The following is a 16,970-nucleotide window of genomic DNA, read 5'->3' as shown; positions in this document are numbered from 1 at the left end:
CTGGGTTGAAAACTGAGAAGCTGGAAAGGCTGAAGTGGGGGACTGGGAAGGGGGAGGTGTAGGGAGATGGGGAACAGCAGGGGCTCCTTGCAGCTTGCCTGGCTTGGGGGCTCCTTGCCTTGTCCCCATGTCCTCCACTTGACTGCTCTTGCTACCTCCACCTCAAGGACTGATAAGTTGTGCTGGCACATGGATATTTTGTCTTCTGTTGTCTGTGGCAAGATCAGCATGTGGAGATAGTGCTGTCTTGATCACGTGGCAGCGTTTATGTGAGAGCTTGGAAAGGGTGAAAGTTGAAACTCTGGCAAAGAGCATGTTGTTTCCATATCAGGGACATGGAATTCCCTTACTTTTTGACTTTTTTTCCTGAAGAATGACACCATTGCAGAACTTCTATGGAATTATGTGGGTCTAGTGCAGAAGGTTTTCCTCAGACATCGTTAACATCAGCAGTTTTTGTTTTATTTTGTTGAGTGGTTCTTTTTTTTTTTTTTGGTGGTTTGGGTTTTTTGTTTGTGGGTTTTTGTTTGTTTGGGGTTTTATTGGGGTTTTTTGGGTGTTTTTGGTTTTTGTTCGTTTTGTTTCGATGATTTTGGGTTTTTGTTGGGTTATTTGGGGTGTTTTTGGGGGGCGATGTGTAGAGGGTGGTTGGTGGGGTTTTTTTACTAGCCCAGGGACTGTGGAGTGAATGCAGGGACTTCCAGTTAAGTCAGGCTGCAGTGGGGATGGTGTGACTCAGCCAGGGACTCAGCAGTTGGTGTTGTTCTCTTCAGGTCACTAGTTCAGCCTAAGACAGCATATTGTTAAACCAGAGTAATAGAAAACTGCAAGTTCTTTGTGGCTCACAGAACAGAATCTGAATTAGTCTGAATAGCTCTGAGACCAGCATGTGGCTGACAGATATCCCATTAGAAAAATGCCTGCCCACATCTAATTAAAACTGATCAGCAGTATTAGAAAGTCCAGGGAAATTTGCTTGGAAGAATTCTCCTATTTTCATGGCCTGGCATCTTTGAAAGGGAGTCTGGCAGCAGCCCAAGAGATCTCTTCTGTTTTCTAGATGCTGTTTTTTGGGATATTCTCATTGCATATGAATTGTAGTGAACTGGTATGGTTTTGTCTTTGGAATATATCAGTACTGTGAGGTGCTGGTATCCTTAGCAAACTCAAGCCAATTTGGCTGAAGCTTAAGGGGATGTTAGGCTGGACTTGCAATTGTCTGGGTGTTAGAGCTTAGAAGCTTTTTCACTTTTACCTGCTCCTCTGCCCTCCCCTTCCCTTCCTGGTCAGCTCTTCAGGATCTCTCCTCACTGACCATCTTTGTTTTCCATCCTGTTTCCCCCGAGAGTGATCATGTTGTTTCTAGCCAAGAAAAGTGTACAAACACACAAGATCTCACAAGGGGACAGTCTCACATGCTTGCTTTGCACATAGGAGTATGCTCTGGGTTTGGCTTAGTCTTGGATAGCTGCATTCTGCCTTTTGGAGACCAGTGTGAGGGCTCCCTCTCTTGTTATGCTGGGGTATAATTCCCAGCTGGAAAAAGGATGCTCCAAATGAGGGCCTTAAACCAAATTCAGTTCTATTAATTTGCTGTAGATCCAGATTTGAGACTAAGCAGGGGTTATAACTTCTGACTTAACTTTTACATTTGCATTCAGAAACTAAGATCAAGTTTTGATGGGTTTTTTAATGAGTGTGAAGGGTTCACAGTAACTAACAGAGTGTAGGACTAGGACAGTGATAGGGTTAAGTAACAAAATAAGCAAGTCAAGTTTTCTGAAGAGGTAAATTTGAGATATATACATATATATAAACCAGATCTTTAACATAATATTTAACATCAAGGTTTAGTGACACTTAACTTCTGTATCAAACCAGCTTCTCTGTTACGTCCCTGGCTTTTTCTGGATTGACCCCTTTGCTCTGGATTGAACCTGGATTGACCCCTTTGCTAAGAAGAGTGGGACCACAGTGCTGAGCACAATCTGGGGAAGTTGGACATTGCTGTGCTGGTGCCTGGTCCTGGAGGAGTTAATGGGACAGGGTTGTTGGGCCACATCACAAAAGCAGTTGGGAAGGACAAACTCTTGTTTCCAGCTTTCCCCTTTTCTCACAGACTCAAGGAAACAGAGGACCTGGGTCTGAGAATGGCTCCCCAAGGAAACAGAGGACCTGGGTCTGAGAATGGCTCCCTGTTGATGTGGGGCCCTTTTGCTGGTACTCCATGCTGGCAGAGCAGAGGTGCCCCTGGAGCAGGGAGTGACTTGTTCCTCATTCCCTTTTCAGGAGAAGGAGAAGAAGTACATGTTACCAGTGGATAACCTGAAACTGCGAGATGTGGAGAAGGGGTTCATGTCCAGCAAGCACATCTTTGCTCTCTTCAACACTGAACAGAGGTATGCTCCCATCTCAGCACAGCAAGCCGCTGGAGCTAGGGACAGGATTTATGTAACAGAGTAGGGATGAGTTAGGATGGCTGTCCAGGAAAGATGTGTGTGTCCTTTCAGGACAGCCACTTCTGAAGGAGATGGGAGGACTTAACTTGATTCCTTCTGATCTTACAGATATGTATAATTTTCCTTTTGTATGCCAGTGCATGGCTTGTGGTGTGAACTTATCCCTTCAACCTTTTGGTGTGGTTGCCTCAGTCTCCCTGTGGCTGGGATATATATTTATAATCAGTGTTCTTGGTGAGTGACTAGGGAAATCCATAGGACCTGGGAGGGGTGGAAGAATCCAGCAGCAAGCAGAATTGAAAAGGGAATATTTTTCAGTCCTTGTTGAAATATACAACTGATTTGAGAACAGTCAAACTTGATAAAAAAAAACTTTCCTTTTGCAGAGTCATCATGAGGTTCCTAGCAAGGGACCAAGTGTCTCTGTCTTAAAATGACAGGAGGATTCCCTAGTCATTGATATGTTTGTCAAATATGGGCAGATCTCTGAGTTGAGAGAGAGAATAATAAAATATGTGTCTTCCTGCCAGGAATGTTTACAAGGACTACCGGCAGCTGGAGCTGGCCTGTGAGACCCAGGAGGAGGTGGACAGCTGGAAGGCTTCCTTCCTTCGTGCAGGAGTCTACCCCGAGCGTGTTGGGGTAAGTGACAGCCGTCATAATGGGATAAGGAGGAGCACAGCATGTGTCTTGAGAAGGATAGCTCCATCTTCTTGTGTTAAAAATAAGTCTGTGAAGGTTTTGTCTTTCCAGAGCTGAGAATCTTCTGTTGCTTCCATTAGGGAAGCTTGAGATAAAGTAACTGGCAGCTTCAAAGGGAAGATAAAGTAGGAAAAGACTGCCTTGATAAATCCCTCTAGCTGTCTTGTTTTGTGGATGTTAAATTCACAATGTAAGGGTGACATTTAACTACTGTGACTATTAACTGGTATGGTATCCACTGAGCAAAGGTACTATTCCTTTTTGGTAACTCTGTACAGCCTTATTAGGAGCTTCCTGACTTAGCAGTTGTTCTCCCTTTCCTTCCTCCAACTAATTATGGAGGGATGTTCTTTGAATTATTCTTTTGCTTTTGTGGATACTCTAATATGCTCCTTTAGCAAGCACTCTTATCTCTTCCCTTCCCCTTGTCCCACAGCACTTATTGTCAGCATTATTTTGTGCTTTAAAAGTATCTTCTAGACAATTGTGGTATTTGTTTCTGTTCAAAGCCTTTCCTGTTCCTCTGTGAGAGGAAGCTGCTATAAATAGTTTTCCTATTAGAAAAGTGATAATTGCTTTTCTGTTTGTATTTGTTGCTTCTCTAATAGATTTCTTGCATTCATCTGTCCTGTTACACTTGAATATTGCTGGTTTTGCCTTAAAGCATTTCCTAACAAACTGATAAGAGATTTTAAAAAGAGAGTTAGGCACTGGGCTTTAACAGTGACATGACTTCAGATTAGCTTTGAACCAGTCTGGACCTCTTAAGCACAGTGGCCACTGGCCAACTGTTGCTTTGCAAGTGGAGAGGTGTGACATGGGAACCCTGGTCCCTGTCTCAAAAGCCCTGTAAGGAATGGCAGTGGCCCCTGCAGGTAAGAAAGCTGTCCTTTGTTGCTAACAAGATGGTTTCCTTTGCAGAGCATCCCACTTTTCAGTTTAGCTAAACAGTTCACTTGTTCCCCTTCCAGGGTAATAGAGGTACGGATGTATTTTTAGTGGGATTGGTCTTTTGCTTGTCAGTGCTATTATGGGACCTTCTCCAAATTCTGAGACCAACTAAAAGTTATTTTTTTATTTTTTGTCCCTTTTTGTTTTAATTTTTTCCATGTATGCTCAAACTGACCTGCCAGGACAAGGACAAAGTAAGTCTGACCCCTCTGCCTGTGTTGCCTCCTGGGGCTCTCACCAGATAGCTCTCTCATTTTTTTTTTCTCCTTTTGTCACAATTTCCTGAGAGGCATTTGCTTCTTCTCCCTCTTTGTACCCTCTGCTGGATTCCCACTGTCTGTTTCTGTTCTTGGCTTGAGTTTTCCTTTTTTCTTTTTATTCCTCCCTTTTTGTATGACTTCTAAATCTTGGTGCAAGCTTATTTTTGGGGTTTTTTTTCCCTCACTTTTTTTTTAAGTTGTCCTGTTTGACATCCACTTCCTTTACTTTGTTACACACTGAGACCTTACATTCCTTCATTATATAAGATCTTCTCAGCAAAAGCTCGAATGAAGAAAAGAATTTGCCCTTTCTCATATATTTTGTGCCCCAAAACAAAAGAGAAGCCATTTCCTACATGGCAAATTGTTCAGACTAGGGCTGTTTAAAACAAAGATATTTCATTATACAGTCAAGTTTGGATGGGGTTTTTTTGTTTTGTTTTTTTTTTTTTTTTAAATAAGCATTGAGGAAGGCAACAGTTCTTTCATGCTTCAATGGTTTGAAATTGATCCCAAATGGAGGAGCCTTGGAGATTGCTTGCTGTCAAACAGCACAGTCCAGGTTCTACCTTACAGAATAAACAATGTACTTCAGGCAAGCAGGAGGAGATTCATCTGCTTGGTGTGAAAGAAAAGATAATTATAACTTAGGATGCAGGAGTTGCAGTTGAAGTGATAGGAAACTTTTCTAGTTTATTCCATCTACTTGTGGTCAGCCTGAGAGGAGCAGTTGTTTCACTTTTCCGTATCTGTTTTCTCATTTGTATAATGAGGACAAAGATGCAGCATGGCAGAGAGCCTGTGAGACTTAATTTATGGTGAATGATTCTTGGTTTTAACTGACTCTGGTCATGGAAAACCCAGATCAAAGGAAGAACCTTTCATTTCAGTAAGCTGTAAACATTAAAAAGTAATAACACAGCTTTGAGATGCACCAGAGCCATAACCTCTGAACATGTGTCAGGAGTCCCTGTTGCCTTTCACCGTTTCTTAATAACTTTCTACTAAGGGAGCAGCTTTATTGCTAAAATTTCTCAGTTCTGAGCTGGAGAAGTCTGTACAAACTGAGTTGTGCATTGACAATTGTTGGGAACTCCCCATGTGTGGAGACACGAGGCTTGACTCCATTTTCTCAGAAGGCTGATTTATTGTCTTACGATATATATTATATTAAAATGTTACATTAAAACTATACTAAAAGAACAGAGAGAAAAAATCATCAGAAGGCTACAAAGAACAAGAATAGAATGCATAACAAAATCTTGTGACTCAGAGTCTAATGCAGCTGCATCTGTAATTGGCTCTTAATTAGAAACAACCAACATGCACCAATCACAGATGCACCTGTTGCATTCCACAACAGCAGATAGTTATTGTTTACATTTCTTTCCTGAGGCCCTCAGCTCCTCAGGAGGGGAAAAATCCTAGCAGAGGATTTTTCACAAAATATCATAGCTACAGACAATCACAGCTCAAAATGTAAGTTTAAATAAATTTTATTTATTGCATGCGCTTCCTGCCTGTTCCCTTCTGCTCTTCTCTTATCTGTCGTGAGAAGCCATTTTTATGTTACATTTGAAGAACCAATGTTTTTCCTTTTTTTCTGCAGGCCAGTGAAGCAGAGGAGAATGGAGGGGATAGTTTCATGCACTCCATGGATCCTCAGCTGGAGAGACAAGTGGAAACGATCAGGAACCTGGTGGATTCCTACATGGCAATTGTCAACAAAACCATCAGAGACCTCATGCCGAAGACAATCATGCACCTCATGATAAACAATGTACTTATCTCACTGTGGTCAGTGCAGATGGGAGAGGCAGAAAGGAGAAAAATAGGGAGGGAGGAAAAGAATGAAGAAAAGCAGAAGGCAGCTTGGAAGGAAGAGGTGGGGACAGAATAGAGTGTTTTGGGGAAAGATGATGAAAACTGACTCCCTCTCTCTACTCACTTACAGACCAAGGACTTCATCCACTCGGAGCTGCTGGCAAACCTGTACTCCTGTGGTGACCAGAACACGCTGATGGAGGAGTCGGCGGAGCAGGCCCAGCGACGCGACGAAATGCTGCGCATGTACCACGCCCTGAAAGAGGCCCTCAACATCATCGGGGACATCAACACCAGCACCATCAGCACCCCCATGCCCCCACCGGTGGACGACTCTTGGCTGCAGGTGCAGAGCGTACCGTCCGGACGCAGGTACCAGAGGCTCAGGGGGAGAGCCCCGCAGACCTGCCTGACGCCTCTTCAGTGCCTTGCTGGGGCCTCCCGCTGACACAGGGAGTCCTCCTCTTCTTCCTGTGGATGAAGAGTCCTGGGTGTTTCTGCTGGCAGGCTCCTAGGACATCTTTACAGATGTTCTAAACCCTTGGGTTGGATGGGGCTGACGTAGCTTTGAAAGCAGCCTGGTGTGGTCCTTGAAAGCCAAAGGGTGGTGTGTAAAGTCATGTGAAGCTAAAGAGAGAAACACTGAAGGCAGAGTGGTGCCTGTGGTGACATAGGGATCCCAGAGCTGTTGCTGCAGTTGAATGCCTTTGTTTGTTTGGCAGGTCCCCCACATCCAGCCCCACGCCGCAGAGGAGAGCTCCTGCAGTGCCCCCCGCCAGACCTGGGTCTCGCGGACCAGCTCCTGGGCCACCTCCTGCTGGTGGGTCCACACTGGGTGGTGCCCCCCCTGTGCCCTCCAGGCCAGGTGCCTCTCCTGATCCCTTCGGGCCCCCACCTCAGGTTCCTTCTCGGCCTAATCGTGCTCCTCCTGGTGTTCCCAGGTAAGTCCTGAAATGCTGCTCCATGCAGGTGGAGTATGTTCTGGTTTTGGGTTGGAGCCTTGGCCGCACTTGGCCTGCCAGGGCCATGGGAGGAGAATGGAGTGCATGGTGTGGGTAGAGCCTTTGGATATTTGAATTGGATCCAGAGGCAGGAGCATCATTGTCCTCTGAGATTCCATTGTATGGATGAGGCAATGCCAAGGCAGCTCTCAGAAACAGAGGGGCAGCTGTTTTTCTCTACAAGCCTCTATAAAGAATGTGGGAGAAAACCTTGAACCCAAGGTTTACAGCAATTGTACCAATGCCTGTAGTCACCAGATAAATCACAGGACTGGGGTGAGATTCCCCTCTGTGTAGGGCTCCCCAAAGTCTGAGGTTGCCCCTTTTCTCTTGGCCCAGAGTTCTTCAAGGTGAGTTGGAAGACCTTCAGAGTGGTTCAGTTGCTTTCTGGCTAGGAGAGTATCACAGGATCACTGGCAAGGAAATGAATTCTTAGGCAGTTTTGTTGCTTGTGTAATCAACTTCAGCATTTTCCAGTCTAGAGGGTTCAAATCACACAGCTTTGCTTTCCCATTAGGAAACTCATTTCCTTTCCTGTTCAGTCACTTCAGACACACTTCAACATAGTAATAAGGGATTATCCTGTGCAGCTGACTATGTGTTCCTGAACAGGACTTGGGAAGCAGCCTGGAACCAGGAATGCTTTTATGTTGGGTACTTAGTTTCCCTTGAGGAAGAGGAGGTAATTGCAGTGTAAAGAGCAAACACAACCAGAAGCTTCCTGGTGACATGACAGAGGGAACACTTCCCTTGTGGAAAACCCCTCTCCAGTGGGTGCTGGTGGCACAGGTCTGAAACTTTGCCATTTTCTGTGGAAATACCAAGCCTGTCAATGGTTGGGGATGGTGCATGGCAGAGTGGGTTCAGTTCTCCTCCTGTGATAGTGCCCAGCTCATATTTGGTGCTGCCTGTTCGGAGGGAAGTGTTCTCTGCCAGGCTGCAGCCAGCCCAGAGGTGGACGAGTCCAGACAGCTTTGTAGACCAGTTTCTGACTCTGGTGTATGCAAATGGTTTTACTTTCTTGGTGCCTTTGCCCCAGTCCTTCCTATGCACCGTGATGCAGCTCCCACAGTAACTTGTCCTCACATACCTCAGGTTGCCCTGGAGACTGTGGAGGCACCTATGGATGTCAGCATGCTTCTACTGTGTATTTTGGCTCCTGCTTCTTGTGGCCCTGCCTTTCCATATACTGTTACTTTGTGGTTTTGTTTTCAGTATATTTATGCTTCTTTATGTCTCCATCTTCCTCCTTTCACTCAATTTCATTTCTTCACTCATGAAAAATATTCTATATACCTGGCCATCGTGATAGGATTCCCCAAATGGGCTGAAATGAATTGGCCTTTTTTTAAAGAAATCTCTCATAGCCTATCTTAATGGCTTTTCTGCCTTTTGCATGAGTACAAGGGTTTAGGGAAAGGTAGGAAAACAGCATTGGAGCAGAGGAGGAAAGAGTTTCATGCTTGACTGAGCAACCCCTTGGTTTAGGAGAAATGGTAGGTTGGATTGCATGCTACTGACTGCCCTGATCTGGAGTTGAGAATGTAATTCCAGAAGCTGTGAAGTGTGATGCTCATTCTCTGATCCCCCTCTCTGATTCTTCCAGTTGTTCATAGACTCCTCCGGATCCTGATACCAGCTTGTCATTTGAGTTCACTGATGAATGGAGAATTTCCAATGACAAGGGACTCTTTCTCTTCCTCTCCTGTATATAGAATAAGAATGTTCCCTGCTAGCACTTGGACTCGGGTCCTTCTGCCATGGGTGAACGAATGCCATCTCCATTGTTGCTTTTTTAATGCCCATCTTTCCCTTGCTAACTGGGCTGTGTGGTGTGAGAGAGAACAAAGCTCTCGTGTTCAGCACGAGTGGGCTTTGCTGGAGGAGTTGGTGGTGTGGAGTGAGCTCTAATGGGTGGTGGTGGCTGGGTGTGCTTTGTGTGCTCCTTGATGCCTGTGTAGAAGTTTGGTAGTTTTGTGCCTCTGGTTTGAGCATCTGATTTTATGAATGATGAACTTACACAAGTGTCATGCTAACTCCTTTTTCATAAGCATAAGTATATAAACACATTTTCACATGTATTCACCACATGGTACATTTTTTTGCACAGAAAGATTTTTCCTGCATATAATTAAGGACACTTAAGACTTACCATCCTGCTTCTGTGCTCAGCATTTATTCAGTTTACTGTGGAAGTCCATATAGACAAATACATAATTTTGGGAGCTGAAAGTTACAAACCATCCAAGATCTTATCAGTGTGCAAGGGACTGCATTTAGGATTTGACCTGGGAAAGAAATCTGTGAAGGTATTCCCCCATGTATTTAGGCTCTTTAGTTTAAAATAGTTTGATAGAACTTGTAGGTAGAGGAGCTTGAAGGAGAATTAAAAAAGTTTCAGTGCAAATGACTCAGCTATTGGAAAAATGTGTTGAAGGCATTAATGTGTTCTCCATTCTTTGGTATCACAAGGACATGGGTCTGAGGTTACCTCCTGGCAGGGATGGTTCTCACTGGCTGCTGTGCTGGTCACTACAATGGGGACACATCACTGGAGCTCCCAAAGGGCTCTTGGACACACAGTTTCAAGGGATAAATTATCTCCTTAGTGATTTAGTGGCTGATGTCCGTGCCCATGGCCAGGAGTTGGAACTAGATGATCTTTAAGGTCCCTTCCAACCCAAACCATTCTATGATAAGGTCTCACAGCTCTATGACCTGAATTATTCAGAAGGTCAGAGTAGCTGATTTCATGATTTATGGCCTTCAGAAAAGCCTCCACCTGCTTTGTGCCATTTTAGGTAGTGCTCAGGACTGCATGTTATCTCCCTCTTTCCTGAGCTCTTTCTTAAACATTTAATTTGGTCAGAAGATCAGAGTCCTCAGTGAGAGACAAGCCCAGCTACTGTGCCCAGCTGGTGGGTGCTGAAACCTGGGTATGACACTGCTGTGAACGTCAGCCTGGATGTGTGAGGAGCTTGGGTGAGTGAGCAACAGCCAGTAGGTGTGTGGACAGATGGATGGGGTTTGATGCACTCCTGTGCACAGCAGGGTCTGCATGTGTGCAGAGATGAGGCTGAGTGTTTTCTGTGTGTTTGCAGTCCCCCTACTCATGCTGTGTTTGGAGGGGGATGTGTGACTGTGTCTGTGCAAGCACCTGTGTATCTGTTCCACCTTCCTGACAGTCTGTGTGGCCTCTGCCTTGAACTGTCTGAATTGCCATGTTGATTTCATGTTGTCTTTCAGAATCACTATCAGTGACCCCTGAGGACTGGCAGCCACGGTAGGTTTCGCACTCTCGCTGCGATGCATGAGTCACTGTGTCCCCATCCTCCAGCACTGCTCTGCAGCTCTCCTCTGCTGCCCAGTTCTTGTGTTAGTAACAGAGTCCCTTGTCTGATGAACCACCTCTGCCAGGATCTCATAAAGGGAGGAGTCTTGAACAGAAAAACTGGCTGATCAGAGCCAGAGCAGCTGCTTGAGCTGCAGGAGCTGGGAAAGCTCCAGTACCTGATTTAAGGTCTGGAGGACCCTTTCTCTGCTTCTAAACAGAGAAGGTGGGATGGGGAATGAGCTCTGGCAACAAGGTCTAAACTCTGTGTCTTTCATTTGGCTTATATCCACACTGACTGTAAGATCAGCTGAATAAACTCTGCTTTGATTTGATCTGTCAGCTCTGTTAGGATCAAGACAGAGACTTGGGGAGCTGATAGTTCAGACTCCTCTTCTTATATTCTAATGTCTGGCTGGAGAAGTGCTCCCATCCTCACTGTATCCCTAGTGCTCATGGAAGTCAAGAGGAGTTTGGGTCATTAATATCAAGACTTCCATGTCTGAGTGCAGGGTAACTCTGACATTGAATGTTCCCTTTTATCCTTGTGTCCCATCATCAGATAGATGTGAACTCCCTTTGTTTGTTCTCCCCTTGACCTTTTACCTTCTAGGTTACTCTTCTGCTTCCATTCAAACTGCCTTCTCTCCTCTGCCTCCTGCCCCTGCAAGAGGAAGAGTGATCTGTGTCCCTCAAACACTCTGCCCTGAGCTCCTGCCCATTTCCCTGCCCTCTCTCCCCCTGCATTTTGCAGCATTGTAGTGGTTCAGTGATGTAGCAGGGTGTGGGTTTGTGCTGTGTACTGCTCATCCTGTTAATGTCAGTGGGCGTGTGGAGAGGGACATTAGCAAATTCTCCTGGGTCCTTTCCTTGGGAACCTCCAGCCCTTATTGACAAAGAGGTACAGAGGGCAAAACAGGGCAGGTGTGGATTTTCTGGGCTCCTTCTCCCTTTCTCTGTGGATGTTGTTTCGTGACAGAGGAGTGGAGAAGCAGCAGCTCCTGCAGATTCCCTTGCTGCTGATTGTGGCAGAGAGATCTGGGGGCGAAGAGCACATGTTGAAATCCTACTTTAATAGGAGCAGCAGAAGTGCAAGCCCCTGTTCTGGGGCAGGGGGTCTCAGCCAGCCCCCATCTTGCAGTAGATGGTGTCTGTTACTGCTGCACAGAACTGCAGCTAGAGCTGAGAGGTGGCACATTGCAGTGATTGCTCATGATTGACATCTCTGAGGACGTCATCGTCAGCCCTCCTCATTGATGACACACTGCAGAGGTGTTGGAGCAATCAGCACTTTCCTATATTCTGCCTACTGCAGACATCCCTGGCAGCCCTGGAAACATGCATCCTGGGTGAGCAGCCTTGGGAAGGAGCCTTACTGTTGTCTGTACCCCATTCTGGGACTCGCTGTTATGGGGCATTCTGTTTTTAATCTGGCATAAAGAGCACCAAGGAAATAAAAATGTAAACCAAAAAACCCCACCAAATTATTTAAAAAATTATACCCAAAACCTTTTGCAGTCCAAGGGAATAAACATAATATTTTCCCACCTCTGTTAGGTCCTTATCGAAAGAATTCCCTATTAGCCCAGTGGTTCTGAGATAGGATTAGCTCAGTGTTCTCTCTGGATATGGCCTGAAAGACTGACTTCAAAGGATGTGACAGTCACTGGAACTCATCTGCCTGGGCTCCTGCCAGGGCTCAGGTCTTCCTTCTTATGTACTGGAGACAGCCACAGGCTTCCCTGTGAGCAAAACTTTGTTCCTTGTCCTGACAGAGAAAAGTGACTTTTCAGTGATATAAAAAGGCTTGACTAGCAATGTAGTCTGACTGAAGCAGAATTTTGGGGGTAAATCTTGCCTGAGAGACTTCTCTACCCCTTTTAGTGCTGGTAAACAGTTTTCAGCCTTTTCTAACCTTATCAGGCAGATTCTGCAAGCATCTCCAGAAAACCTCAACAGGAATAGCCTACAAGTTTAAAAAGTAGCCCCACACTTTCAAATGCTTTGAATGCTGAGAGAAGTAAGTCTGCAAAAATCAATCACAGTACATGACAAAAAAGCAGACCATGTACCTGTGAATTACTTGTGCTCCTTTCAGCCTTATTTATCCTGCTAGGGTCAGGTGGCCACTCCTGCCAGAACACTTTACATACTCTGGTGGCTTCAAGCATCTTTTTCATGTGAGCACTCAGAGGCTTTTAGCACAACCTGTGCAAACTCCTGAAATGCAAACAGTCCTTTCATCTTCTCAAAACATGCCTTCTAACATGATGATGCAACAGCATCTCACTAAATGTTGAACTGAAGTTCTCTAGGGTTTTAATTCAGGTGCTGTTGCTGTTCCAGTGACAGGAGAAGCCACCAAAGGGTCGGTGTGGTTGCATTTACACCATGAGCCCCCGTTAGAGATAATGTGCAGATCCCACATGTCATGAAGCTCTGAGGCTTGATAGATCTGGAGCAGTAAGTTCTGCTGAGGTTTAATAAGCAGGACTGGAGAGTTGCTCTGGTTTATTTGCTAAATGAGGGAACTTGCCCTGATTTATAGGAGTGTAACTCCTCTAGTGCCAGTGTGATTATAGACTACTGGTACAAATATCCTCATTTCTAGCAGTGAGTTGATTCTCTGTAATCTAAATCTTGTTAGTGTGGAATTATTGAGGCATTAATTCTGTCACACCTGGTGATCAGTGTATGATCAGTGCAAGGGCTTCCCCTCCATTTGGTCTACATGCTGTTGGCTTTGCTCTTTGCATTTCAGTCAGTTTGGACCTTAAAACTACCCTGGCTTGGTACTGAACAATTTATTTATCTTAATGAAACATTAGCAAAATGCAGTTGAGGTCGCAGACACTGCAGGGAGCATACTTTAAAGGAAAAACACAGACTGGACTCAGTCTTACAGAACACATTTTTATTTATAGCTTTCTTACAGCCTGTAGTGTGAGACTGAAGTGGTATTTCAGGTAATGAGCTGAGAGCCATGCCAGGGGTGTTGTCTTGTATGTTTTTGTTGTGCCTTTTTTTTTTTTTTTCCCAGTCCTTTACAGGAAGGAGATTCTAGAACACTTAATCCATGGAGAGGGCAAACACTTAAGTTGCTGCCCATTTATGTAGCTAAAGTATCAGCAAAAGAGTTGGAACAGAATGGAGATGTAGCCAAAGTTCCTTTTATTGAGAAGTAGAAGCTGCATTTGCTCTGTGCCAGAGCTGGAAAACTGAAAGCTGTGAGCTTGCCCCTGACATCCAAGATCAGTCTCATGTCAGAACAGGGAATCTCAGGCTTGCAGTAGTTTGAGGGCAGGGGTAGAAGGTGCTCCTCCAAACCAGCCAAGAGCCTCTGGCAGCAGCGCGTCTCAGAGGACCCCATCCATGCTGTGTGACTGTCATGTGCTTGATTCAGGAGCTCACTGTTGTCCATGCTTCTCCACTCATCCCAGAGCCAGGGTACTTACTGGCAGTAAATCTCTGCACTTCCAAATTTCAGAGGGAAGCAAAACTGGCAGTCCAGGGGGTTGTTCTACTGCTGATCTGTGCTGTGCAGAAGGGCCAGTGCGAGGCCGAGGAGAAGCCTCCTCCTTTGTGGAGCTGCACTCTGGGGGTTTGTGCCTCAGGTTGGATTCTTTTGCTGGCTCAGGCGAAGTGGAGAAGCATGTGTGGTTGTGACTGCAATTGCTGTGCTAACCACGGTGTGTGTTCTCTTGTTTTTGTTTCCTGCTTTTTCACAGCAGAAGGGGCCCCGCCTCACCTACTCGACCTACCATAATCCGACCGGCTGAACCGTCCCTCTTAGATTTATAACTTGAGGCTGTAGACAGCTGGCGACGAGTGCCGTGCTGGTGGCTTCCCCATTCCACCCTCCCTTCCACAGCCACAGTCACTCCTCTCATCCATCCCACATCCCTGCCTCCCACCACCCCTCCCCGGTGTGTCGTAAAACTCTAGCCTAGTGATTGAGCTCTTCGTCTTCGCTCGTGCGTCCTGTATTGCTTTGTGAGCATAGAGTAGCCTTCATTCAGTGGCATGGATCCCTGAAGTACACAGGCTCCTTGGAGAGATCAGCCACAGGGACGTCCTTAGGTCCAAGTGGTGGCTGTCCGTCCAGTAATTCCACCTGCCTAGTCTAGCCTGGATAAGTGTCCTGCCTGCACCAGTTAGCTGTAGCACTGTAGCACCCAGGACTGAGCTGTAGCTGTTTTCTTTCCTTGTAGTTTAAGACAAAAGCGTGGCTTAGCAAAAATATGCTGTCAAAACACATGACACCCGTTAGGAACAGATTAAATGTCCTGTGTATTAGCTTGACTTCTAAGGTGCAAAAATTTCATGTTGGGAACAGTGCAATCAACTTCATATCAAAGTGAGGCAGGGAGATCAGTGGAGGGGGGAGTCAGTGGATCAGCCCAGTCTGAGATAGCGCACACACTCAGCGTGCAGGGAGCTCAGCACCTGCTCAGCCTCGGCTCCTGGAGCCGGGCCACTCCTGCTGGGGGCACACTGGCTCCTGCCAGCGGTTGTCTTGCACCACCGTTTTTGGCTGACTTTCCTGAACCCAGCAGGGCGAGGGGAATAGACACGCTGCTCCCCCCTTGCAAACGGACAGCCAAATGTTTCAGGGAGTTTGCTGTGTGGTGTTTTGTTGAAAATATTTCTGCTCTGAACTAAGCACATCTTTCAGTGTTTTTGGGGTACTGTGGTGACTTCTTCCGTAGCCTTTTCTTGCATGTGGATGGTACGTGTTTGGGGAAACTTGTAACCATTGTTGATCACAACTCATCTTAAGGTTTGGTTTTTACTTTTCATGCTACATGTATTTAAAAAAAAAAAGACTTGAGAATTAAAAAATATATCAACCCTGTACATCTCAGATGTCATGTCTCTACCAGAGCTAAATGAACCACCTGTGGTGCAGGCTGTCCTCCAGGCCTGATTGCTGTTGAAGTTCTCTCGTTTCAGTGCTATTACTCTAAATTTCTGTTGTGGATCCTCTATTGTTCTGATGCCAGTTCCTTTCTGTATTTTAACTATTGTTTTACTACTTCTCCTCCTTCTCCTTCCCTTTCCCTTTTCCTTTTTCTTTGTTTTTCTTGTCTCTAACCTCCAGCCGGCCGGGTAAGGCCAGTCCCGCCCGCCCGGAGAGCCCAAAACCACCATTTGACATGTAGGCCTGCTCCCTCTGAGACTCTTTGCCTGCCTCTTAGCTGTTCTGTCCTGGAATGGTCTGACTCCAATCTCACACATGGCTTGTTTTGTTTGTAATTTGTGACACACACATATCAGATGTGATTGTAGTGAAACTGTTTTTGGGGGTTTTTTTTGTTTGGGGTTTTTTTTTTTTTCCTTCCCAGCTGCTTAAAGGAGTTAAACAAGTATATTGTAGTAATGAGAAACATATCTTTACTGTTATAAATATCTATAAATATATATATAAGATGAAAAATCTATATATGTCCAGGTGTTAAAAGCCATTTGTGCTTCCATGTGAATTTTAGGAAATACTTAAGTAGGAAAAGAATATCTATATACATATATATATACACACACATCCAAAAAGTTAACCAAATCCCAATGTTGAGTTTTTGAGCTGATTGTTAAATTCTCTGCTGTGTGCAGTTGGGTTATTGTATTACCCCAGACTTGTGGGTGAACTGTCTCAGTGCTGGTAGTAGCTGTGATGCAGTTTGTGATCTACCTGTCACTCTTGTTTATTGGATGAAATAAACTCTCATTTCTGTATAATGAAGGTCTCTATGACTAGAATAAAACCATCTCTCTTTCTCTTGCTTTTTCTCTGGGTGGTTTTCAAGCTGTGTTTGATTGTAACCTGATCTTTTCATCCCATAGAGTTACCAAGCTGTACATGCAATCAGGGGCTGGCACTGCTAGGGAAGGTGGAGCAGATCTGCATCAGCACTGAGTGTCCAGGAGCTGCACTAGAGTGAAACAGCTTGTCAGGTGCACAAAGGTAAATCCCTGTGCAGAAGGAATTGTGTGGAGGTGGTTCAGAGATGAGGCAGACAGGAGCTGGGAGTTTGCACACAAATTGTTTCTTAAAAGGGATTTTTGCCTGTAGTGCTTGTGGAGCACAGCAAGTGGACATGGAGTGAAGGTCCAGGAATCACTCCTGAAAGGGGTCAGGGTAAAAAATTAATCTGAAGCCAGAAATTGTATTAAATGCTAGTCAAGAGCCACTTCTCAGGCTTGTCAGCAGTCTGTACAGAAAACATTCATGAAAGCTCAGTGAAAACAACATCACTGTCAGGGCAGGTGCTTTCAATAAAGAATTCATTCTTCTCTTTTTCTGGACAAATTTCAAGGTGGTCTGTGCAAAAGAAATGCCTCTAGTCAGTGCCCCTCTGAATAAGTTTATTCAGAAAGCAAATTTGTAACAGGGTTAGGTCACCTCTGCGACAGACCACAGACCTCCTTCACTGGTCTTGTTTTC

General features: G+C 45.3%; 1 protein-coding gene across 9 annotated transcripts in view; it reads left to right on the top strand.

Moving 5' to 3' along the window:
• The window catches only part of DNM1 (dynamin 1), a 65,954-nt gene extending 49,690 nt beyond the window's left edge, over nucleotides 1–16,264 (top strand). For 3 of the 9 annotated variants that reach the window (XM_041474991.1, XM_041474986.1, XM_041474984.1), the window contains 7 exons: nucleotides 2,290–2,399; nucleotides 2,990–3,101; nucleotides 4,295–4,306; nucleotides 5,982–6,152; nucleotides 6,327–6,568; nucleotides 6,919–7,137; nucleotides 14,257–16,264. In XM_041474991.1, the coding sequence (XP_041330925.1) occupies nucleotides 2,290–2,399; nucleotides 2,990–3,101; nucleotides 4,295–4,306; nucleotides 5,982–6,152; nucleotides 6,327–6,568; nucleotides 6,919–7,137; nucleotides 14,257–14,329 (939 nt within the window). In that variant the 3' untranslated portion in view covers nucleotides 14,330–16,264. The remainder of the gene's footprint in view (nucleotides 1–2,289; nucleotides 2,400–2,989; nucleotides 3,102–4,294; nucleotides 4,307–5,981; nucleotides 6,153–6,326; nucleotides 6,569–6,918; nucleotides 7,138–14,256) is intronic. The other 6 variants (XM_041474992.1, XM_041474987.1, XM_041474989.1 and 3 more) reach the window with 3 other exon arrangements.
• Nucleotides 16,265–16,970: the final 706 nt, after the last annotated feature.

The sequence above is a fragment of the Pyrgilauda ruficollis genome, unplaced genomic scaffold (assembly GCF_017590135.1).
Source record: "Pyrgilauda ruficollis isolate IOZ18807 unplaced genomic scaffold, ASM1759013v1 scaffold34, whole genome shotgun sequence".
In the NCBI taxonomy this organism is placed as follows: domain Eukaryota; kingdom Metazoa; phylum Chordata; class Aves; order Passeriformes; family Passeridae; genus Pyrgilauda; species Pyrgilauda ruficollis.
This window is presented reverse-complemented; position numbering and strand designations above follow the sequence as displayed.